The 26,277-nt window shown below is 25.5% G+C and overlaps 1 protein-coding gene across 4 annotated transcripts; it reads left to right on the forward strand.

The window, feature by feature from the left end:
• Window positions 1-7,143: 7,143 nt before the first annotated feature.
• Window positions 7,144-26,074, forward strand: LOC145840222 (pyruvate kinase PKM-like). Of its 4 annotated transcripts, none has more exons than XM_082947395.1 (13): window positions 7,144-7,279; window positions 15,946-16,068; window positions 16,432-16,623; window positions 17,388-17,560; window positions 17,913-18,070; window positions 18,889-19,009; window positions 19,619-19,735; window positions 19,959-20,145; window positions 22,799-22,875; window positions 23,132-23,228; window positions 23,576-23,724; window positions 23,988-24,023; window positions 25,621-26,074. In XM_082947395.1, exons 1-13 carry the CDS (start codon window positions 7,183-7,185, stop codon window positions 25,786-25,788), a joined length of 1,695 nt encoding a protein of 564 aa, XP_082803521.1. In that variant the 5' UTR covers window positions 7,144-7,182; the 3' UTR covers window positions 25,789-26,074. The 4 variants fall into 4 exon arrangements, with proteins under 4 accessions (XP_082803521.1, XP_082803522.1, XP_082803523.1 ...); XM_082947397.1 differs by lacking the exon at window positions 7,144-7,279 and adding an exon at window positions 12,348-12,426; XM_082947396.1 differs by lacking the exon at window positions 23,988-24,023.
• Window positions 26,075-26,277: the final 203 nt, after the last annotated feature.

Below are 26,277 nucleotides of genomic sequence, written 5' to 3' on the forward strand. Positions count from 1 at the left end.
TGTCTCTAAAATTTATGTTTAACCAACTTCACTATATAAACCAAAGTAATATATATATATATATATATATAACTAAACATACTAAGACTTAATACTTGACTAACTGTTAGTTTTATTTAAGACCAAAATTATATTTTCTTTTTTGTTAGCTGAAAAATGTTATGGAGAATCAAAATAAACTTAAAGAATACTTTATATTTGACAGGGAAATAAATGTATTTTTGAATAAATTGAAACATTTTGTCTCAAATTTAAATATAAAACTATTTTTCAGTAACCTTTTATTCAATTAATGTTTAATTAAAAACAGGTAAGGAAGTCATGAATATTTCAAATAGTGTGGGATGCTATTCTCCTGGGCAATATATTAGGTACTTTCCCTTATTTGAACTTTTATTTTTGAGAACTCAGCATACAAAATTAATTTAAAAATTTTAGCTTGTTTATTACTTTACGGAATTAGCCGGTAACACTTTTATTATTTACAAGGTATGCATAATGAGTGCGATTTTACTTGTATTGCAAAAATTAACTCAGTTTTCTGTAAAAATTTTCAAAGTAACCGAAAGAAAAAAATAAATACATAACAGAATTTATACAACGCTGGAATCTTACTGAGAGTACTTGTTCAATAGGCTAGTTAACGTAAAGACTTTCTGATTAGAAAATTTACTGAGCCACCAAGTTTTTTTTATATTTGTTTAAATTTTTTTATAAAAACTTTATTTCTGATCCATTGCTAATATTTTTGGGTGAGGTGGGTTAGAAACAAGGATACAGATAAAAATAAGAAAGTAAGAAGGTTTTTAAATAATTTATAACTTAGCAAATATGGAAATTAGAATGACCTTTTAGTATACTTTAATTTCGATGTACTAAATTCTAAAACTGAGTAAGTTTTAACATATTTTACTACACAACTACTACTTTCATAGGTAACATTTTATAAATATTAAGAAATTAAACTTTAATAACTTAAATACTTAGGTTGTAATAAACTTGACATACAGCAACAATAGTTTTAATTTAAACGATTAACACAAAAACTTTTACTTTTCAAAAATAATATGTAAAATTTTGACAAACTTTAACCTTATCAAAATTAGAGAAGACTTTTAGCTCTAGAATAGACAAAGAAAAGACTTTAGCTTCAAAAAAAAAGTATCTTTATGAAATCGAATCATACACTTTATTATATTCTAAAACTTTTTGATAGTTAAATAAAACTTAATTCTTAAAATAAGATAAGTAAAAAAATTAATTTGAGTTCTCAATGTTATTATAAACCTTAAAAATAGCCTTTAGTTTTAAATCCAGCGTAATTTATATTGTTTAATTTAGTTTAAGTATTTTTTTGTTTTAAACTAAAATAAATAAATTCTAACCTCCGTTAATTTTGTAAAAAAGAAGCTTTTAATTCTTTGAATTGGCTAAATTTTGGTAAATTTAGTTTTTGGTACGAATTTTTTGATTGAATATCAGCTTAAAGTTTTTGATATTAAATGTTGCCCAAAACAGCAAAAGATATTGAAAACTTTAGCTTTTCTTTTTCAATAGATAAGTTTTCTTCATAAATAACTGAGTTGTTCTGTCACTTTTAGATTTAACATGTCAATTTACATCGCTTTTACACCAAATCTAATTTTCTACGCTAAGCTTCAACTAGGAACTCAATAAAAATAACATAATAACCGGATGAGGAAAACATATAAATATCAAATTCAATACAACATAAAAGAAAAATCATCCGTTTTAAATGTTTTTATTTTGTTGAATAAATTTCATCTTTAAAATTAAACTTTTGTGAATTGTATAAGTTTATTGTATTCCAAAGAGCTTTGCTATGGAGAAATTGAAAAAAAGTTAAGAAAGTTTACTAATGTAACACAAAATTATATCATAAAACGAGCAAGTTGCGATTTTATTGCAACAACTAAGCCGTCACGTAGTGTTTTACTTTTTAAGCTAATTAATTTGCTTAAATTAACTTTAATAGACTGTAACTAACTCTATAAAAACTTATTAAAAATTTTAGTCGTGTTGATTTACAAAAATTAACAGTTTTAAAGTAAAATTCAAACTAGAAACCGTTTTTCTTGGAATTATTAAAGTTAAGAGACTTTTTCCTTTTTTAATCTATTTCAGTTTTATTTTTGTTTTTAAGTTTAAATATTATCCGTTGAAGGTACTCATTAGAAGTAGATAAACTTAAATTTCTATCATTAGTGTGAGTTTAAAAACAGTGAAGTTTTATTTTTGTTCGTTGAACCTTTTATTAGTGATATCTTAAATTGAGCTTTTCTGATTCAAAATAATAATTCAAATCCCCTTATTGTTAATTTTTTTAATTCATTGATTAAAAAGCTATAAAAATATACTTCTAGTACTATATTAATGTGCTAATAACTAAACAAAACGCTTATCATAAAAAAAAACTTTTAATTCTGAAAAAATATAGTTTAAGTTGTTAAGCTTCATTTGATTATTGTTAAAAAGCAAGTATGGTCTGAAAGGAATTCAAAGTTATTTAAAAAATTATAACGATTAATGAGATGTTTTTAATGTTTACATAAGCAAGCATACTTTAGCCTAGACAAAACCAATTATTAACTAAATAAAAACGCTAGAAGGTAGTTTGTTTTTATTTTTGTTAGAATATATATATTTGTCTTTTTTATAATCATTTCGGTTATTTTATAAGTTACACAAACAAACAGTTTTCCGTATGCTTTATTATCTTATTTTGTTATTTTAAAATTTGACTTCTAACTAGTTAAGATAATAAGATAATTAAATTAATGTTATTATTAAACTTAAGAATGCTCACTTTTATGAACATTGTTAGATAGGTTTTTTAACATTAATTTATTAAAGTTGTTATTTACAACAGCTAATTTAATTTTATTCGTAACTTAACAGATTTACTTTATATTTAAAATATTGAGGCATTTGTATAATTCTTACAACTAAGCTTCAGTTATTTTTGTTTGTCACATCGTAGAAGGATTTATAGTAGTTTTTAAAATGTTTAAATATGTAATACTTTCAGCTTATAATCATCAATCAACTTAAATTACTGTAAAAATTCATAAATGAAAGTTTTACTATATGCAATTCTTATAGCGGTGTAATAGTAGTAAAACTTTATTTTTTAAGTTTACTAAACTCTTGTACATAAAAATTGAGAAAATTATTCTAAAAATCAATTTATTTAAAAAAATTTTTATTGTATTATATGGTATACTGACTAAGTGTCAACTTCGTAAATTTAATCAAACAATAATTTTGATGAACTAAACAAATAACTCTATGCTAAAGATCTGTTTCGACAGTTTTTTATAACAAACAAAATGATTTAGTAAAACATAATATTATCTTTAGTAAAACTCTCAACTAATAAATATTACAACAAACAACATACAATGTATAAATCGAACATAAATTTGAATCGAGTTTAGTTGCTCTAAATTGAGTAATAACCTTACATTGTAGAAAATAAAATTCTTATATAGTTATTTGTTTTGAAAATGCACACACATGTTAAGCACTATTGCGTATTTTTCTAAATGTGTCAAAACAAAATATTTTAGTTTTAGATTTTGAAACTTTGAAATTTAAGCTTGTTTAATAAAATTTTATTCCTTTAATCTAATTTATGTACAAAATTTAAAAATTTTTATAAAAATTCATTCAACTATTTTCTCTTAAAATTACTTTTTATAATTTAAATAAAAACCTCTAGTTTTAAGCAAAAACTATGTTAACTGTTATTTAAAAAGATTCAAGCTACTTAATTAATATTTTTTTATACTAACTATTTGCAAAAATAAAGAACAAAATAATTTAACTTATAGGATTATGAACTACATTTAAATGGCAGTTTAATTTTATAAACTTCAAGTTTTTAAGTTAGACTCATCATTCAACTTATGAAAATTATATAATACCTAAAGTTAAGTATTAAAAAATTGTTGTCGAACATTTCAAAACGCGAGACTATTTTTTACAGTTTTAAAATTTTATTTTTACGTATAACATTTTTTTGTGTAATAGTAAACTATTATACCAAACTTTATTATCAAGACTGTTTTACCTTGTGTTAATTAAGTATATTAAAAATAAAACAAGTTAATATATTTAAATTTTTTTTTTGTAAATTCACTACGAATCAGAAACGTAACTCAAACGATTCTACACCAATAAAATGACACTTTTGTTTTATATGTTTACTAAGGACAATTTTTAATTAACTTTATCTACAAAAATATCAAATATTTAGTTAAATTACATTTTTCAAAAAAAATTTACAACTACACTTCAATACTTTGCATATTTCACTTTTTTATTTTAAAAACACTAATACCAAATGTAGAACAATAAGAATAATTATTTTTAAATATTTTTAATGTATAAATTATACTTTGTTTTTGAATAAATCATCTGATATACTTTATGCTTTATAAAATATAAGAAAAAATATTATTTTTCCTTTTTATAACCAAGTTTTTGTTTCTTATAAAAATAACGGTTTAAAATTTGATAAACATGTTTTACTCAAATATTATAAAGCTAGTACCTAGGTAAAAAAAACACTTTTCTACAAAATTAAGTCTTTAAATTTATTTTTTTTTCTAAGTCACTAAATATGTATGATGAACATAAATTATAAAAACCTAAAAGACAAAAGCTTAAAAAAAAACTTTTTTAAATTATAAAACTTATCATTTTTAATCTCGCTACAAATTAATAAAAAATAAGATAAATCACAAAGAAAATATTAATTATCTCTAAACTCGTTAAACGTTTGATATGTTTAGCTAATTTATAATAACAAAGTAAACAAAGTTTATTTTCAAGATAAAATTTTAATTTTTATGTTTAAAAGATGTCAGTGGCTTTTTGGCATTGTTTTTACATACTATGAAATTTGTACTTAAACTAAAAATTGTTATTCAAAACATAATCAGACATTATTTTTAGCAATATAAATATAAAAATCATCATTTTTTTTTAGATTCGTAGCTTCTACCAAGAAAACTATTACAATCGAATTTGTTCACTTAATCCAATTTTATTGTAAGCATAAAACAAAGTATTAATGTTGGTACTATTTTTTAATCTAAAGTCGGTAGAAAATTTTTAATACTGTTTGTAACTGTAAATTTACCTTGAAAGTAAAATTTAAGAAACACTAGTACTGAAATTTATTGATTATTATGCAAGATAATTCTTCCAACAGCTAAAATTACTATTCAAATTATTTCTAAGTTTAGTTTTTAGCTATGTTTTAAATTTACTTATGTACAGTTGAACCATTAATTTAAAAAATTTTCTCAACTATATGAGGTGCTTTCAAATTTATGTTGATTTTAATGTCATATTTAAAAGATTCTGGTTGATAAATAAGTAATGGTTGTGTAGAAGTGTTTTAACAATTTATACTCGAGTATTATTTTAATTTGAAATTAAAATAACAACAAATAGTAGTATATAATGAACATATAGTATTTTATCTAATGAAGCTATCAGTTTTTTTCAAGTTAAAAGTTTTCTTTTGTTAGTAAAACATATAATTAGAATACCTATAAAAAACTTTAAGAGCAATAGTTCAACTAAGTATGTTATAAATTTTAGTTTAAGTTATTCATAATCATCTTTATTAACAAGATTTTAGAGCTTTGAACAAAATTTGAATGCAAGTTTAGCTAATAATATAAATAGCTGTAGGAAGAGACATAAGTACCACTTGAAAATTGAAACATTCTGTTTTAAAACATGTTGAAGTTAAATTGACGTTTAAATACTTCATTAAACTCTGTGTCAGTTTATAGCGAACTTTCAGTAAACTTTCTAAACTGTTTGCTTTATTTTTATTTGTTTAAAGGAAGGTCAAGTTTTGTTTACATTTAACATTTTTTGAGCAAACATTTTGGTAAAAGTTATGCGATAAATTATTTTCGAGTTTATTTTGTAAGTTTAACATTAACTTACTTGGAATTTTAGCTAGTTGAGCAATAATGTTTTTTTTTTATAGTAACACTGTTTGAAAGTATTTAGCGTAAAAAAATTATTTGGATATGTTTATACATTTTTTAATGAACAGATAGTTAAATTTTTAGTTTAAAGCATTTAAAAAAGTTTAAACAAACTAGGTTTGATAGATTTTTTATCTGTTTATTAGTAAAACAATTTAATAATCAGTTCAATTATTTTTTGCTGGTTTTTGTTCAATTATTTTTAATAGCATGACTAGACATTTATTTGATAACGTGACTAGACACTTATTTTTAAAACTTTTTATTAACTTCAGAGGTTTCAACTTTTAAATGCTTCTGAAGAAGATTTAAATATTAAATTCTTGTAGATATACTTTAAACAAAAAAAAATTACAGAAAACAATTTAAAATGATAATCAGTGTTTTTCTGAAAATTCAAAAAAAAAAAGCAAATTAAGTCGAGAAAAATTTTTTGTTTGTTTTTAGCACAAAGATATGACTATAACAAATAAAACAGTTCAAGTGTAAGGTTACTGTCATGAATTATTAATTAAAATAATCACACATTTCTCTTTATTTCTATGCTTTGTCATACTTTTTCGATGTTTCAGCTTATAAAAATTTTGGTTTAGTTTAGTAAGTCTTCAATTTGCAGTTACAGAGAAGATATTAATTAATTGGAGTAGTAATTATTTTTTTAATAACACTATTAAGTTTTAGCTCTGTTACCTGTATCCCTTAGACCTGTATTTTTTTTATACTTCTTATTCAAAGTTTGAAAACTTAAACGTCAAAAAAAAAAAGTTTACTCAAGAGTTGTTTTATTTTAAAAAATTTTAAAAACTTGTTGTGTTAAAAGCAAAAAAATGCTATAAATAACCATCTTTAACCAGCTACTACTTGCTGACTCATGTTTGAATTTATCTCTGAACACATGACTATTGAAGAAATATAAGATATTTTAAAAAGTATTAAATTTTAAAAGCTTAAAAACAATTATTAATCAAATGTGATGTTACACTAGAGATAAGCGTAGTTCGTAAAAAGCGCTTATCAGCTAGACTCTTATTTTCTGTAAATCAATAATTCAACAAGATTATTTTGTCGATTTTACGCTTCGTTCATTATTTTTGTGTTCAACAGCTTACCATTAGCGCACAGAATTTATAGTAAGTTTTCAGTAAAAATGGATATTAAGACGGGAAATGGAGAAAAATTTGCCTCAAATGAAACTTTTACATATGGATTTGGACCTCCATATTCAAATTCTCCTTCGAAACATAGTTAGTTTTGTTTTGTTATATCAAAAACAACAATTAAATCGATTTTGTATTAAATAAAATAACTTTTATAAGATAACATAACAAGTTGTGTTACTTGTTTTGTACATAACCTTTATACAAAAACTTACAGTGTATTCATGTTGTATCTATGTATTAGAATTTTATTTAAGAATTTGTTTTAATTTTATATTAAAATATGTTCTTAAAAAATGTGCTTTATAACTTAATAAAGTTATATATCAGTTTTTAATACTTTTATTTAAAATTTATAACATAAGCAGCTTGTATAAAGTATTTATCACTATTTAGAAACTATAGTTTTAAAGAACTAAAAAACTTAATTTACTTTTTATTCAGCATTAATAAAAGCAATTAAACTTTGGTTTTTAGTTAAAATTCAGTAAAACAAAAACCATACAATGTCGTAGTTTAAACACATTATTTTAAGCACAAAAATAAAAAAAAACTTAGTTATTAGCACAAGTTGTTAATTTTTCAAGTTTTAGAAAAGCATTAAAACGATTATAAAAACGTTTTTTCATATTAAAAGATTTAAAATTAAAAAGAACATAAGTAAATTAGGTTAGTTTTAAAAGTTTTCGAAAATAAATAAAGTTTTAGCCTTTAAAATAGAAAGTTATACTAAGTAGTAGCTATGTGATAAATTATAATAATATCGAAAATATAAGTAGTTTATCAACTTATCCTTAGTTTTAGTTACATTAAAAAAAATATTTTATTTATATTTTAAAAATATAAAAGTTAAAGAGTTAATAGTCCAAAACTTTCTTTAGATAGTCCCTTAGAAAGCAAAACTCCTTTTTAACTACTAAGTATTTTTAAATTGAAAATTGTATAATAGGGATATTTTTGCACGGCGTCAATTCGCCCAAGATGCCACTTTTGTAAAAAAGACTTTTTTTGAACGAAGGCATTTAAATGATATTAAATAGAGAAAACCTATTAACTTAATTTATTTTGTTTATCTATATGCGTATTTATCTATAAATCACTTTAATAAAACTTTAAAGCATCATATTCTCACCGACCTACTATTATTTTTAAGTATATAGTATATAAAAACTAAATGTTCTTGCTTTCAACGGAAAATCGTATTATTTGATTAAATAAAAAAAAAACTATAAAAAATTCACTCAATACATTAAACAAGGTCAGCTGCACTTGTGAGGTTTTGTAATTTTTTTATTAATAACATCATGGAAATAAGGTCAAATTATGATACAGCAGCATATGAAACAAATCTTTACGCTTATCCCTCACTCACCCACCTTTACTAAATTAAAAATAAATAAACCGGAAAATAAATTCTATAACTTAAAACTAAAAAATTCAAATAAGTTAAATAACATTAACCGGTCAGAAGCGCTTTAATTTTGCAGCCGACCCCATTTGAGATTGATTTACAACAATTATAACGTCAATGCTGTCTAGGAATGATAAAAATAAAAAAAATTAGTGTGAATAAACGCATGTTTATTTCACTTGAAACTAAAAGCTCGATTTAAAGCGCGATATGTTTATCACTATAATAGCAACTGTGTTTTTGCTATAATGGCAACTCGGACTTGGCAAATTATAAAATCTTAATGTAAATAAACAGTAGTACATGTTCCTATTTTTAAGTTAATATTTGTTTTACTATATTTTTTAAGCAGAAAAAAAACTTTAGCAAACTTTTCTCATAAATAAAAAAAAAAAATACCAAAAAGTATATAAATTAAGGTTTGAAAGTTTTTAATTTAAGTATTTGATGCTAGGTTTTTAAATTTTACCTTTTTAGAGTTTAATAAAACTATAAAATAGAAAGCTTCAAGTTAACGCTAAGAAAAAAATTGTTTTACACATTGAAAAATAGTTAATAGAAATACAAGTTTCTCAAACTCTTAATAGACAAATAATATATTAAATTTTTGATAAAACATTGTAAATACATGTTTGTGTCTAGCAAACTTGGTAGAAAGCATTATGTTTAGTGTAAACAACATCACCGATATAACATTTAATTTATATTAAAATAATCGGGGGGGGGGGGGTTTACAACACTAAACACAGTTGCTTACTACCAAGTCTGGTTGCCTTTCCAGTAGTACTGGGCCAGTATCTAGTGATTTACTGAACATATAATACTGTTTATTGGACAAAAAATAGGCACTAAAATTATTCGGTCCAATGATTGGTGTAAAAAATAAACTTTCGATTATCGAGCTACACACAACAGATACCTTTTAACGTCTTGTCCAGGACAAAATTGTCTTAGTTATTTCATCCACTTAAATACTTGACATATAAATAAACAATAATCTGATTCTGAAGTTTTGAAAAAAACTTTCAACTAGTTCTCAAAAATATTTAAGTTTATGATACGTTGTACAAAAAAACTAATATAAAAATATTTACTAGTTTATATTAAATCGTATGTTTTAGTGTTTTTCGTTATGAAATTTATAAAGTTATATTTTTACCGACTTTTGTTGAGCACCTTAGAAAATAGCACTGCTGCGATTTGCCTAAGTTAGACATTATGTAACATTTTTTGCCAACAACTCACTTTACTTTTTCTAAAATGGCTTTTAGCTAAAGTATGACCTTGCTTAAAGTTTTCAAAATGGAGAAAATGAAGGCAGCCTATTTTCTCTTAGTATGAGTTTGTTTCCAATATATAAACACTTGAACAAACAAACAAATAAGACATCTTATGTAATATACTAAAATTTCTAAATTAATTGCTACAATTAGCGATTGACATTAAAAATATTTATTATGAGCAAACATCATTTAAGTTGTTTATATAATTAGCTGTTGATGAGCACTAATTATTTGCAAATTGTGAGTTCCTGAATCAAATGAAATTTTGTTAAACTTCTGTCTTCAAACCTTCATTTTATGATTATGTTTAAATTTGAATGCTTAAATTATAAAGCTTAAGTGTCAAGTTCTGTACATGTTTTGTAATGTCCATAACTTACAATTAATTTATAATTAATTCTGATGATAACATATTCTTTAAGTAAGGTAAGTATATGATAAACTGAAATAACTAAAAGTGTTGGACATGAAAAATGTTTGTATATGTGTTGCCGTGATGGCAGAGGCATCCCAAAAATAGCTTTGAAAAGTTGCAAGTTTAAAACCCAATAGTTGACACATGCACAAAAGATATTTAAAATTTTAGGTAAATTTTTACAGTTAAATAAAATAATAACAGGGTTAACTCTTGCAAGTTTTAACTGGTTTGAAAAACTTAAGCCAACTCAGGCTGGATTTTATGATTTAATTTTTTTAAATAATGTTTTTAGTTAGTTAGTTTGTTAATGTTTTGACACTTATAGGTATTCAGAGCTGACTTTTTTTGCTTTCAAGAGTAGCAATTATGCCATAACCTTTAAATTGAATAACTTGTTTAAAAAATTATTTTTAGTTAATGTTAAGGTAAGCATTTTGTGTTTGATAAGTTAAAAGATTTTCTATTTATTATTTATCTAAAAATATTAAATAAATTAAAAGTAATTTTCGTTTGTTACTGTATTATGAATATTAAATATAAAGATTTACAAAGTTTTTTAAATATTAATTGAAAATCTTAATTTTTTGCTGTTATGGCAAGTTAAGTTAAGTGTTATGAAATTTATCACTCTCTTTTTGAATAATTTTTCTAATTTAACCTGATCATTTTATTTAATAATATTAAATATAGTCAAGCTTATCTCCAATAAGTTTATTTAATGATATTTTCTATAAATATTTTAAGAAAAGTTTTAGCTGCAGTTTTTATTAACTTTTGAAGTAATTTTATGGAGTTGTTTTTAATAAAAGGAAAAAAGCAAAATATTTGATTTAAACTGAATACTTTTGTTTATTGAATACATGATATAGTATGTTTTTTTGTCATGATAAGTATGTGTTTAGTATCCAGTTTTATATAAGTTAAGATTTGTTTTTAGTTAAAGATTATTAGCTAGTCACTTAGTTTTATGTTATTATCTTTGATTATTTTTGAAGTATAAGGTAATTCTAATAAAAAACTAAAAAATGTTATAAAAGACTTTTATGTAAAAAGTTATCACTTTATTGTAAGTAGATATTCAGTAAACATTTTGTTTTTCAGAATCTTTGATGTTTAGTATGTTATTGTATTATTAGATAATTTAAAAGTTTGTGAAGTATTTTGTTTTGAAATGATAGTATTTATTGTGTAAACAAGCAGCAGAATAAATTGTACAAAATGGATAATAAAAAAATTAAGAGCAAAAAAACAAGCACAAGCAGCAAAAATCATGAAACCAGTTCAGTAGTTAGTTCTACTGTTTCACAAATTTCTAGAACATCTAGTAAGTTTGGTAGAAAGCTTTCCAAAACACTCACCAATCCAGTAAAACAATTGTTTAGAAAGTCTAAAGATTCTAAAGATGATTCTGAACAGTCAACCAACAAAGAACCAGTTTCAGTTGGTCAAACATCCACACAGACTGATCCAGTTGTTGTGATAGAAAAAAGAGACCCATTGGAAAGTGTAGTTTCAGGAACCACTGTTGATTACTCTACAAAAAATAAAAAAATTGATAAAAACAACATCAAGGGCATGATATTCCCAAAACAAGTCAACACTCTGAAAAATGAAGCCAAAAGCATCGATCCAGAGTCACTGGGCTCAACTCTTGACCACTCACAAGATTCAGTGTTTAATATAAATGTAAATGAGGAGATAATTGCTAACAAAAAAACCATGAAAGTGTCCCCATTGGCAGTGCCCGACAACAGCTTGATGGAGAAAACATCACAGATTTCTAGTGAATCTGATGATGACCTTCCACCTTTGACCAGAGAGGGGACTTCAGCTTCTTCCCACAACATTTACTCGTCTGACCATGATTTACACAGCGCATATGCAAGAAAAATGTCTCCCAAGTTACCAGACATCAATGAAAACAAATAAACTACTTTAAGTTTAGAATTTAAGAAGTGACTTGTATAAAAATTAAGATATAATTAAGTGTACTATAGTATGTATAAATAAGTAGTTATGCCATAAAAGTTATTTTGTTTAAATAGTGAAAGTTAATTAGAATATATAAACATGTCAGCAATAATCACAAAAGATAAAGAAGCTAGAGTAACAATTCCATCAAGTTAGTAATTGCCTTATTATAAGTAATTTATTCATAATTGGTTGTAGAACATCATTTATTAGTGTTAGTTTTAGAAAAAACAAACTATAAATATTATAATAATAAATGAATGCTTATAGAACAGTTTTTTTTAATTTAATACTTTTTTATACAATTTATAAAATGATTACATCATAATAGTGCTAAAAAGATTAAATTTTGTTAAATGATAAAATTATTAATTTAATGTCACCAATTACCACCAAGTGATTTTTATGTTTAAAAAAGGCAAAAGTTTGTTTTTTGTTAGTAAAAGAAAGTTTTTGTTTGAAATAGCTACTCAATTGATTTCAAAGCAATGGCAACCTTATCTGTGTTCAAAACTTTTTAGTGAGTTGATTTAGAATTAAGTAGCAATTATTCAAATTTGTTGATGACAAGACATTTGTTTATTAATTTATATTTTTTGGTATAAGTGTTTATTTATAATTATGAGACAAATCATTTAAAATTAATAACTTAAAGTCTGAGATGAAAAATTGTAAAACTTCTAATCAAACAGCATTAATATTATATACTAAGTTGAAAACAACTAATTTTTTTAAGGGTTAGTCAATATTAAAATTTCAGTTAGGTGTTGACATTCACACACTCAGCATAACTTAAGCTAGTTTCATTATTATAAATATCAGACTAATTTGGACATTTATTCTAAATTTAGTTAGTTATTTTGACTTTGATCTTTAGTTTTAATAAAATTTAAATATATTTAAGCTTGATTAAAAGTATTTTATTTCCATTTTTCAATCATCTTTAAAGCTCCAACAAACTAAGGCTACCTTGATGTAACTCAGGCTAGCTTTTTTATTTAAAGAGTGTTAACCATGTTGTATTCATTTAAATTTTTAACAGAATCCAATAAAGGGTCTAACATTTTTTACCATAATTTGATTAATTTTAAAGTTTATTAAGGGAAAAGGAGGTTAAATATTTTTTTAAATAACATTAGCTCTTTTATGAAAGGTTAAAGTGCAAACCAGTTTTTATAGAATATAATAAACTGTTTAGTTTTAGAGATATTATAATTTGTGTAAAAGTTTTTAATACAAATCTAAAGACAGCAAATTCTTTGGGGTAATTTTTATTTTGGAAATTTAAAATTTACTAAAAATCTATCTTCTTCATTTTTTGAGCTAGGGACCTGAAACCTCAGGAAATGTTCCTTAAATAGTTTTAAAGAATTTTAATGTTGAAATTTTCAAAATATTAAAAAACAAAAAATTTAAGTTAAAACTAATAATAATAAGTGGTTTTATTTTTCAAAGTTAAAAAACTTTCTGCATAATATCTATTTAAAACTTAGTAATGGACTTTCTGTAAAAATTTTAAGAAGGATAAGATGGATTTTAATAAACTTCCAGTAGAACCTATGGAGGTCACCAACTTTGATTGCTTATATCTCAAAAATTACTTTGAATTTTGTGATGTGGTTAAAAATGTCTGATAGCTGAGATAAAACTCTACAAAAACAAGGTGAACTTGTAAAAATCAAGTGACCCTCCTGTCCTTAATCTTTAATTTAAAGCTAATAGATATTTGTTGCACCTAATGATTTTTAGATAAAAACAAATATATATAATATATAATATAAAATGAAGTGATTATTTAAACTTGAACAACTTCTACAGAGCCCACTTGAAGGGCTTTTAAATAGTTTATTAGAAAAATACGATTTAAAAATACTAGTACATATGTTTCATAAAGCTAAATGTTAAAGTATATATAATAAATATAAGTAATGTAATTTACCTGTGTATCGATAGTTTTTGTTGATTAGGTTTCAGTTCAAAAAGTTTAACTAAGGGGGTATTCCAATTTTTTACAATAATCAACACTGCCTCTTGTTTTAAGGATTAAATTATTAAACTTTTTTGTAGTGTATTAGCAGTTTGGTTTATTTTTATACTTTTTTTGTACTTGTGTGGAGTTTACTTGAATTTTTTTTTTTTTAAATGTCCAAATTTTTGATCTAATTATTTTCCTTATCTTAATAGCTAATCAAATCTTTTTTTATTCTAGAGAACAGTCCTTTGTCTTTAACTAAAAAAAAGTTCACTGGATTGGGGTTTGTTTTTTTTGAGTGGGGCCCCTTAGAAAAAATTGGGTTTTTTTATATTTTATTTTTATTTTATGATTTTGAGTAAAAAAATCTTCTTAATAATATGTGTATAAACAGCTATAATTATTTTTTACTAACTGTCAATGTTTTGCACAATTTGGCCTTAATAGAGTTATTTTACGATTTTATTTATTTTATGAGTTGGAGTTCATAATTCATAAAAAAACCGAATTAAGGCCAAATTGTGCAAAATATTGACAGTTAGTGAAAAAAAAAATTATAGCCGCTTTTACAAATATTTTAAATTTTCAAAAATTAACATTTTTTTTAAATCTAAAAACTTTCTGTTATACTATGGTCTAAATACTAATTAAGGGCTCACTGTTAAAATTTAAAGAAATAAGTTGGAAATTGAATATGAGGCTATAGTGAAATAGAATTTTTTTCCTTACTAAATGAACATAATTAATTTAATTTTATTCCTCAAAAGTTACTTTTAGCTTTTCTAGTAGTGAAAAGTGTCTGAAAGCTAAAACATAATTTATAAATTTGATAAGATGAACTTCTAAAATAATGGGATGGTCTAAAATTAATTTTATTCAATAAACATTACTATCAGAATTAAAGCTTATAAATAATAGGGTAATTTTGTGGTTTCTAATTAAGATTTCTAAAGAAAGAAAAATAACTATCTCATATATTGATAGTTTTTCAATCTTTGTTGATTTTGTTTGCTTGAGATAGTTCCTGAATATCATATGTTTTTGAAGAGCTTAAAAACTATTTTTACAAACTTAATTTGCAAGTTTACAACTGAATGAGTTAGGTATTATAGTAAATTTTTATGAACGTAAAATACAATTTTATAATAAATGTTACCAAGTGTTTAGATAATATTCAATTCAACAGTTTCTGGTATCTATCATTAACCATAAAAGTTAAACTTAGTTTAAGTAATTGTTAATTATTATATGTTAAATCTGCATAAAATCTTTTTAACCTTTTTTACTAAAAAAAAGCATTTTTAAGTAAGCATTTTAATCTTAAAAACATGTAAAATCGATTAAAATTGTCACAAATCACTTTCATTAGCAAAATATTTTTTATGTCAAAAATAATACAAATGCATTGTTTTAAGTATTAAAAATTTGATAATGTTTCTAGACTGTTATCTAAAAACTTTGAAATTAAACAAATATTTGCAAACATTATATACTAAATTTGTATTTAAAGCTTTAAGGTCACACTTAAAAATTTTAATGATATTACAATAATGCCATCTTAAAACATTTTATCTAATAAAAATTGTCATAAACCTTGTACACAAAATATGTATTCTAAGTTACAAATATTTTGAAGTTGATAACATATTGTAATAATGCCATCTGAAACTAATCAACAACACGATGCTTTTTATCAAGCTCAGACCCATGGCAACAAGAAGGGTGTGGGAGCCGGCAAGAACTCTCTGGTGCACTGCGCTTCACTCTCAATTGATGAGGAACCCATGTACTGCAGAGCAACATCGATCATATGCACCATCGGTTTGTTTGTTGATTATTATAAAATATTAACAGTTTTGTTTGCTTGTTTATTTACATGTAAATTTTGTACCTTGTTGTACTTCAGGGCAACGTCAATCATCTGCTTTATTGGTCTGTTAGTTGATTATTTTCAAATGTTAAACTGTACTACAAATTAATTTAAAATTGTTTATCTAGAGAGTTTATCTAGCTAAAACATTAATCCATAGTTTTTGTTAGATTATTAGTATTTTAATGTTATCTGTATTAATTTTTTTTTATTCAAAATTGTTTATCTAATTTACTTATTAAGCTTAAAAAAATATTCTTGATTGAACAGCTTTATGAATACGCAATGTTTCACTCATATCATTACTAATACAGGACCAGTATCACGCGAAGTTGATATGTTGAAGGAGATGATCAAGAGTGGCATGAACATTGCCAGAATGAATTTCTCCCACGGAAACCACGAGTACCATGCTCAAACTATTGCCAACGTCAGAACTGCCGAGCAGAGTTTCAAGAAAGACCCCAAGTTCTACAGACCAATTGGGATTGCCCTGGACACCAAAGGTTAGTGTTTGGAAGCAATATTAAGGAAATAAGAACGAATTTTGTCTTATCAAAACATGATATTCATAAAATAAACTTATTGTATTTAAAGAAACAATTGATAAGATTATGTTACTGCTACAATTCTATTTTGTAAATCAGAGGTTTGTTTGACTTAGTCAAATTTTGTAAACAATATTTTAGAGCTCAAAAGAATTTATGATTTTGACCAGTCTTAAAGTAGTGTGAAGATTACAAATTTATTGTTTATACTTTCAAGTAAAACAATGTACAGGGTTGCCACAAAGTCAAAAAAGTCTTAAAAAATAGGGGTTTTTGAAAAAAGGCAATTTGATATAACCATGCTCTTATTAAGATAGTCTATCATCACTGGAAAACAGGATTTTACTGATTTGATTTCTAAAATGTTTTCTTTTGCAACTCCTCTTTTTTAGGGTTTAACTAGACTTTTAGAATAAATTGAGGTTTTTTGATCTTATTAAGTATTTACTATGTGGTAGAAATTTTGTTTATTTTTGTTTCAGTTAAGAATTTGATTTAAAACAGTCGGGAAAATTCAGTAATTTTTTTTCAGCTCTTTCTGTGACAACCCTGAATTTAGCATAAGTGTAGCCATCTGTTTTAAATATTATTAATTGTTTTAGAAATTATCAACTATGAACAAAACTTTCACTTCAAAGAAAACTATTATTCAACTTAAGATAGAAACCGAATTCTCACATTTTTATAGTGGTGCACATTTTAAACAAACTAACTTTCAACAGGACCAGAGGTCAGAACTGGACTTCTCAAAGGAGGCGGAAGCGCTGAAGTTCAGCTTGTTACGGGTGAGAAGATCACTTTGTCGCTCGACCACAGCGACAAGGAGTCAGGCACCAAAGACAAGATATACGTCGATTACATGAACCTTCTCAAAGTTGTCAACGTTGGAAACAGGGTTGGTGATGAATCATGTTTGAAGAGTTGTAACTGTAAAGAATGTAATATGTGTGTAATACTTCGTTGAGCTACCCAAGTTTTCAATAGGTGTTTGTAAGATAATTAAGACTAATAAGATAAATTTTAATCAAATGAAATTATATTTTAAACTTTAATCCTAAGAAATACTTTTGTAAAGACCTTTGTAAGTAATTTATATAGTTTTGATTAAGTGAACACCAGTTTTTTAATAAATCATAAAATGATGCTGTATTAACCTTATAAGTGATTGTCTTACATCCTACTTTTGTAAAGATGTTTTTTTAAACATAATTGTTTTTTAATATAAACTAATATTAAATTTTCATCAGATCTTTGTTGATGATGGTCTTATTTCACTGAAAGTCCTGTCAAAAGGAGACAATTCTTGCGTGTGCGAAATTGAAAACGGAGGCATGCTGGGAAGCAGAAAGGGTGTAAATCTGCCAGGAATCGCTGTTGATTTGCCCGCTGTTTCTGAAAAAGACAAGTTTGTTATTTTTGAAAATTGTATAATCATTGTAGCCACCAAAAAAAAACAATAAAAAACGACAAAAGTTAGAAAAAAAATGAGAGTTTTTGAAAAAATACTAAAAATTTAATATAAATATATCTTGAAAATAAAGTTTATCATTACTAAAACTGCATTTTGATAAAGTTATTCTTAAACAAATTTGCCTTTGCATTGAATATTTTTTTAAGGGTCAAGTTGAATTTCTGGGACAAATTATAATCTTTGAAGTCTTTGGTTGTGTTTTTTTGAATTGGTTTTTATGAGAATTAGAGTCAGGGAAAGTCAGACTTATAGCTTGATCTATGGCAACCCTGTATATGCTTAGTTGTAGAGCTATACAATAATTATCATTGATGTGATAAAAGTATCTATTGTAAAACTATTTAAGCACTAAGCTATAAAATGTAAGGTGGTCTATTTTAGGTTCATTTTTTTTGATTTAAAATTATTAATTCTATTTTTAAAGAGCTTTTCAATTCTTGTTGAATTTAAGCCAAACTAGTCAAGTGTTCCCGTAACAATTTAGTATACTTATGATTAAATGAAAACATTTGTAGTATGTTTATTTTGCTAAAATACATGTATAAATTTATAAAATCTTCTTGCTTGTAAATTTTCAAACTGATTCCGTTTTTTTTTTTTTTTTTTTTTATAACAATTTAAGCAACATTCAAACAGAGCTGGTGTATTCTAAACTCATGTATTAATGTTTATTCAACTGATAAAATGTTATGTTACATCGTTTTATGTACAAACATGTATTTTCTGACGTTATCAAATAACAATTCAAACAGAGCCGACTTGCTGTTCGGAGTTGAGCAGAATGTTGACATGGTTTTCGCCTCGTTCATCAGAAAAGCTGAAGACGTCCACGCAGTCAGGGCTGTCCTCGGCGAAAAAGGAAAGGATATCAAGGTTTGTATTTGTTTATTTAAAAAAAAGTTATAACTACCTTTAAACTTGATAAGTTTTTTTAGAGAAAGAGTTAAAAAACAAAATTAAACAATTTATGGTAATATCTCACCTATTTATTTTTGTAATATAACTAAAGTTATTAAAAAAACTGCCAATAGTAGTATAAAATAGTTAAATTTTTTAAAATAGGCCATGATATTTACCATATTGTTACTAATAAGTAACATTAGTTTGATGAAAGTGCATAATAATTTACTTAATCAGTTGCAAATTCAGTAATTATCCATAAGCATCCAAATAGAGAACCACAGGAGTGTGACTAGTATTATTATTATTATACAATTCATAAAGTTCTGGAACATACCATATCAAATTATATTATTTTAATAATATATTTCAAACAGATCATTTCAAAGATCAAGAATCACTAGCATTACTCGCATTGATACTTACATTATGGTATACTATCAAAATCCACCCGCGTTCAAAATCTATCCAATTAGGTGGATTTTGAACGCGTGTGGATTTTGATCGCGGGTTAATTTTAAACGTGTTTCAATATTATCTTATGTATAGTTATAATTTATAAACACATGTTTTTCGAAACAGATCATTTCAAAGATTGAGAATCACGAGGGTGTAACCAGAATTGATGAAATCATCGAAGCTTCAGACGGTATCATGGTTGCCAGGGGAGATATGGGTATTGAAATCCCTGCTGAAAAAGTTGGTGTTTTGTTATTTGATTTTTTTTTGTTGAAACGTTTATAGTTATCTTTAGTTTGTATGTAATCAAAGATGACAATCTATATAAACAAAACAATTTTTTATGGTATGCCCTATAAAGCTGGTTAATAAACCCTTGTTAAGTTAACATAACAAGTCTTAATGTAAGATAGAATAATTTCAATAGGTTTTTAATCCATCATTTTCAAATTCAACTACACAGGTGTTCATAGCGCAGAAGATGCTGTCAGCAAAGTGCAACTTGAAGGGCAAGCCCGTCATCTGCGCCACCCAGATGCTGGAATCCATGGTGACCAAGCCGAGACCCACCCGCGCAGAAGCGAGCGATGTTGCCAACGCTGTCTTGGACGGTGCCGACTGCGTCATGTTGAGCGGGGAAACCGCTAAAGGTTGGTGGTTTTTTGTTTAAATTGTTCAGATAGCTTTTTGATTGATAGCCGCTAAAAGTAGTAACTGAACTTTGTGCACGCACGTAGTTTTCTTTGTAGATTGAGCAGTGAGACTGTTAAAGATTATTAATTTAGTTTGGTGTGAATTAGTTTTCTTCTAAGTGTAGGATGATCTATCTAAGCAAAGGAGAAATAGCCACATGAGTCTCATGTTTTTAAATGTTGTGTCATGTTGTTCAAACCATACACTATTTTGATACTGTCGTATTAAAGTATTATGCAACAATTTTACAATATTAAAAAACTTTTTTTGAATAATTTTTAAAGTGTCAAAATGTCCCCACAAATTAAAGCTTTTTCAAGTCTAAAGTAATGTAATTTGACCACCATATAAAAAAATACCAGATTGGTATAATGGATACTAAAGATTTTTAAGATTTTAAGCTGGTTCATTAAAAAGAAGTCATTGTGAAAAGCAATATATATTTTTTAATGAATTTAAAGTGTACTGCAATTATAGTGGAAATCTTTAAAGGTGTCATTAAAATCTCATTAAGGTATAAAAAGACACTATTTACTTAGTTGTAAAATATAAATTTAATTAACACATTTTAAAATCTTTGAAGTAATAATTTTATTCTATTTAAAAAAATATTTAGTATTTTGATTTAAGATAAAATAAAACATAATGTTTTCCACCTTGTATTATTTCCATCAGAAAAAAACATTACACGTTTTGGTTCATATTCATTTTTCAAACTTAAAGTTTTTTAATGTCAAATACATAGGTAAAAATATATATTAAATTATATTTTTATTTTCTATTATAGGATTTAAGGTTTTAAAAAAGATATATGATGCTACCATTTAAAACTGATTTTTTTTAATTGCTTAAATTTTGTTTTATACCGAAAATAATTTGTACTGACGCACAGACTATTGATTAGTAAAACGCAATGGGTTTATATCAATTAATTTGATGTAATTTGCATACAGCGAACTTGTACAAGTTGCTTTATGACGTCACGAATGTGTGTGGCGCGACGAAAAGTTAACTGTAGCGCAACTCAGCTTGTAGCACAAAGCGTGCAGAAAGCGTGATAGTGTGACACATGCAGCTTCATTGAGTGTTTGATATTTGCATCCGTTCATAAGTGTTTTTGTAGTGTATACATGCTGTGAGTGAGAATTGGGTTGTATCTATTTAAATTGATTATTTCCTTAAGGCACATAATGTAGTCACAAAGAAATATTTTTTGTAAAACTTAGTTTTTTCTAATTGTTAAATGATCTCTAATTTGTCGAAACTTTAAATTTAGTGATGAAACATTAATATTAATATTTGTTATAAAACATTAAATATTTTATATAATTTTTCGTCTGACTTGTTTTATATCGCAAACTGTTTTTCACGATTAACACTTGACTCATAAAATCTGTGTGTGAATTAAAAAAATATATTATTAATGTTCTGTTTGCTCAAAGGCAAGAGTCAAGTTTTAACTAACACATCACAGTCCCATGGGTATATATAGTGGTTAAAATTACATGCAATTTAGTTAGCTAACAAATGCATCCTTTCATGAGTATTGACATTGTGAAGTGTTTGTAATTCAGATTATTAATTTGTAAAATATAGCCTCTAGCAATATAACGACAGTCGTTTTAGATTAATTTAAATTTTTTAATGTTTGACTAAATGTCCTTGAACGTAAAACTGCAACTTGCTTACTATTGTATTAGCTTAGCCAGCAATGTATTACATGATAAACTGAAATATTTATAATGTTTGTATTGAAGTGAGAATTTAGTTTTAACTAGTTTTTATAAGTGTTTTTGTAAAGACTTATTAATTTTAATTTTATAATTATACATATTATTCTGTTATAGAATTTTATATTAGTTACAATGCGATGTATACTTAGCTCAATTGTCCTTTATAAAAATGCTTACCCTTTAAACTGTACAACTTCTGCCAAGTTATTTGATTAAATTATATAATAGTTAATTGGTGTGGTTGATTATATAATGTTTAAAAACAGTTAGTAGCTTGCTTTGCTCAGAAATATCAAGATTTTATAGGTTTTTTTTGACAGTTGTTTGCTTTTTAACAAATTAAAAACTGTTATAAAAAACTTTATAAAATTAAAAATAGTGTAAAATAACTCGTATAAGTTAAAAACAATTTAAACGTAATAAAAGTTATCATAATAGACCTTATGGGAAGTAAGTGTAGTAATTAGTTTTTATCTTAGTTTATTAATATTAAAGTTTTTCAGTAATTTTAACAGGAATTAATGCTTTTTTATGTTAGCATTGATGTGTGCAAATGTTGTTATATGTTCTATATCTTAATGCAGCAATTCATTTCTAAGTTTTCTTATTGTAAAAATAGATTAGTTCTACAATAATTAATACTTGATTATATTTTTGTTATTTTTAACAAAAAATGTTTATTATTAATTTTTATTATCAATACAGGAAAATATCCACTCGAATGCGTGCAAAGTTTACTATATTTAACTTGGTATTATATTTATTTAATATTTATTATTTTTATCAGGAAAAGTTCCACTTAAACGTTAGCAAATTTAACAATTTACTTGTTTTATACTTTATTAATTTCTTGAAGTATTTTATTTTATTTAAACAGGAAAATACCCACTCGAATGCGTACAAATGCAACACAGAATTTCAAGAGAAGCAGAAGCAGCCGTCATGCACAGAAAAGTTTGTTTATTTTAAATCTAGTTAAATATTTTTAAGTTATCAAAGATCAAATTTTTGATACATAAATAGGTCTGCCCAAAATTTTAGGTAAAATATAACAGTATTCAAATTTTTTGTTGGTAATTTTTATTTTTCATATTACTTAAATGTTGAAAGCCGAAACTCGCTTATGAAGATAAAAAAAACCTATTGACTACCATAATTAAACGTAATGTTTTTAACTCATACATTTTAATAATATTTATATTTGAACCAGTTGTTCGAGGAGCTTCACGAATACAGGGGTTTGGCACAAAATTCAACTGAAGCACTCGCGTCTGCAGTCGTCGAAGCCTCGTTCATGTGCAATGCTAGTTAGTTGACATCAAGAATATAAATAATATTTAAAATTAACCTAATATGCTTATTAACCTAATTAACCTATGCTTTCAGTATCAGTAGTTGTTGGTTCTTCGTTCATGTGCAATGCTAGTTAGTTGACAACAACATTTTAAAATGTCAACAAATTATTAACCTTGTTTTTTACCAAACATGTAGTATAATTTGTTGTACACATACAAATAAATAATGATGGTAGTGAGTAATATATACATATCAATAATATTCTCAACAGCCGGAGTAGTAGTACTCATAAGAAACGACTTACAGTTAAATTATAAGTAAAGAATCAATAAAATAAATTAAAATAATTTTTGAACAGCCGCCATAGTGGTACTAACAAGGAGCGGGTTTTCAGCCCAGCTTATTTCGTCTTACAAACCAAGAGCACCAATTTTCGCAGTCACCAGGTTCGAACAGACCGCCAGGCAGCTTCATCTTTACAGGGGAATTTTCCCATGCGTATACGATGTTAGTTTGTTTGTTTGTTATTAGTTTTAATTTTAATCACAACTTATAACATATCTTAGTAATTTGTTTGTGTTTGATGCAATCTGTAAAAAATAATAAAAAATCAGAACAAGTTTTTGATCTTAGTATTTAAATATTTAGATTTAATTAGTTAAAATTTTTTAATTTAATGTATTTAAGGTACGTAAATCAAGATTATCTAATTGCCACAGTTTTTTGTAGTTTTATTACAACTAATAAAATTAACTACCTATTGTTTATAGTTGGCAGATCTTGAAAAGTATTACCCAATCTATGAGGTAAAATTTTGCTTAACGTGTGACCGCTTGAGAATTCAAGTTTTAAAGCTCGTGTAAAAATCTTATGTGTGGAATTTCTCTATTTTCATTGAATTTATTCATTTAATGCTTGTCTAGTCATTAAGTTACTGTCATTTTGCATAAATTTCATAATTTATATAGATGTTGCTGATATTGAACCAATAACCTGGAATTTGACAATTTGGGCAAAAAAAAAACGAGAGTTTGAGAAGCTTAGAGGAAAAAACCTGGAAAACCTGTAAACTTTAACTATTTTCACATGTTAAGTAACAAAATTCGATTAGATACGAAAATCTATCACAAAGATAAAAAAACTTTGTATCATTTTTGAGGGTGGCCACTAAACCTGAAATTTGACAGTTTAGGCTGAAAAAACCTGGAAATTGGGAAGTTTTGTAAAACCTTGAATTTTGAACGATTTTTAAATTAAAAGTAGACCATAAAACGTTTAAAATAAAAGTAGACCATAAAACCTGGAAGAAATTTCTCAAAAACCAATGGCCAAATTGTTGATGGTTTTCATTAAAGACACATTCAAAGTAGCTTTACGGTATCTTTTCAATGTTGATAGTTATTGAAGACATTTTAATTTTATACTATAAATAGACTAAATAACTTGACTTGTAAAAGCCTGAAAAAATTTAGAAAACCTGGAAAAAAATTCAAAAAAACCTTTGGAAACCCAGAAAAATGTCCAAAATTTTCTAAAAGTTACTCAAAAAACGCCTCTAAAAAGTACTAACTAGGTTATTAAGTGGATAAGAGTGGTAGTGAAATACAATTGTTTTTCAAACCCAAATCATAAAGTATAAACGAATTTAAGATTAATAATATTATTTTTAATAATGGGGTTTTTACGTAAGTAAAATAAAATAATTCATTTTCAATATTTATAAAAAATTTTGAACTTTTAGTTTAAAAGCTTCTTAAATTTTTAAATTTTTTGGAAAAAGGTAAAAATTAAAAAATATGTAAGCAATTTTTTCACTGCTTATGATGAATTATTTGAAACTGTAGTTTATCTGTAAATATACATAACATTTTAACATTAACGCTTAAGACTGTTCATTGTGAAAAAATATTTTTAAACACATAATTATTATTTTGGCACCTAAAATTTGATTTAAGCGATAGTTTTTATCTTGGAATGATTGTACAAAACCAACTGAGTTATTAAATAGAAAGAAATTAAAAAGTGTCAACGCTCGGTTGGAGGAATGTGGTATCAGAATAAATCGTTTAACATTTTTCATAATTCACACCACAATATTACTGTATATTTATATTTTGGCGTATGTTTGAACATCTTTTATTAAACACTTCATTAAATATTAACGATACTAAGTATCAGATAGCAATAACAAGCTTTGCAACAAGTGATTTTGATTATATTGCTATGCGTTAACAACTTAAGTGTAAAGTATGTTATTGTTACGTAATTTAAGTTCCCAGGTTTAGTGAATGTTTTTGAAATTAGGAATAATTAATTGGTTTTTATTTAAGTATTAACTTTTTACAAAACAAGGCAAAATAGCCAATTGTATAACTTTCAACAATACTACTTACAAACACACAGAAAGGAGTGGTGGCACCGTGGAGCGACGATGTAGACGCCAGGGTCAACTTCGCCATCGAGATCGGAAGGGAGCGCAAGTTCATGAAGGCCGATCAGTTCGTCGTGGTCGTCACTGGGTGGCAGCCGGGCAGCGGGTTCACCAACACCATGCGCGTCATCAAAATATAACCGTGTGACGTCATAATCCGTTTTGACGTTGTACTTGTTGCGGCGATTTATAAGCTCTTTTTATGCGGTTATCTATATAAATTGCGCCGTTTTGATTGAGGCAGTTTCTCTCAACCATGATCAAGTTTTTTTCGATGTCAGTTTTTCTACTTTAGTTTATCTTTTTATTTATTGAATTTTTTTATAAAATATATTTATTTAAACAACTTAGCCTGGAAGATACATCAATGTTGATGAAAACAATAGTTTCTATTGCACACCTGATTTGTCGTAATAAATTATGTAGAAAATATTTGTTGTATTGGTATATTATAGTAATCTAATATTTGCTTTAATAATTGCTTAAACTTGGGGTTTTTCATATTCATTTTCACATTTGCCCCTATATCAGTTGATAACCTAAAAACTTTGACCCTCAACTAGTTACTTCTGCTTGGTAGCCAAAATCGACCCTCCTAAGAGGACAATATTGCCAACTTTTGCAAACCC

The sequence above is a fragment of the Thalia democratica genome, chromosome 7 (assembly GCF_965202585.1).
Source record: "Thalia democratica chromosome 7, ktThaDemo2.hap1.1, whole genome shotgun sequence".
In the NCBI taxonomy this organism is placed as follows: domain Eukaryota; kingdom Metazoa; phylum Chordata; class Thaliacea; order Salpida; family Salpidae; genus Thalia; species Thalia democratica.

Excerpts from the sequence above, each read along its gene's own strand:
- LOC145840222 (XM_082947395.1), top strand. The coding sequence starts at position 7,183 with ATGGATATTAAGACGGGAAATGGAGAAAAATTTGCCTCAAATGAAACT. Across the intron at positions 7,280-15,945 it reads AAATTCTCCTTCGAAACATA|CTCAGACCCATGGCAACAAG; the intron begins GTTAGTTTTGTT and ends CTTTTTATCAAG. Across the intron at positions 18,071-18,888 it reads GCTGTTTCTGAAAAAGACAA|AGCCGACTTGCTGTTCGGAG; the intron begins GTTTGTTATTTT and ends CAATTCAAACAG.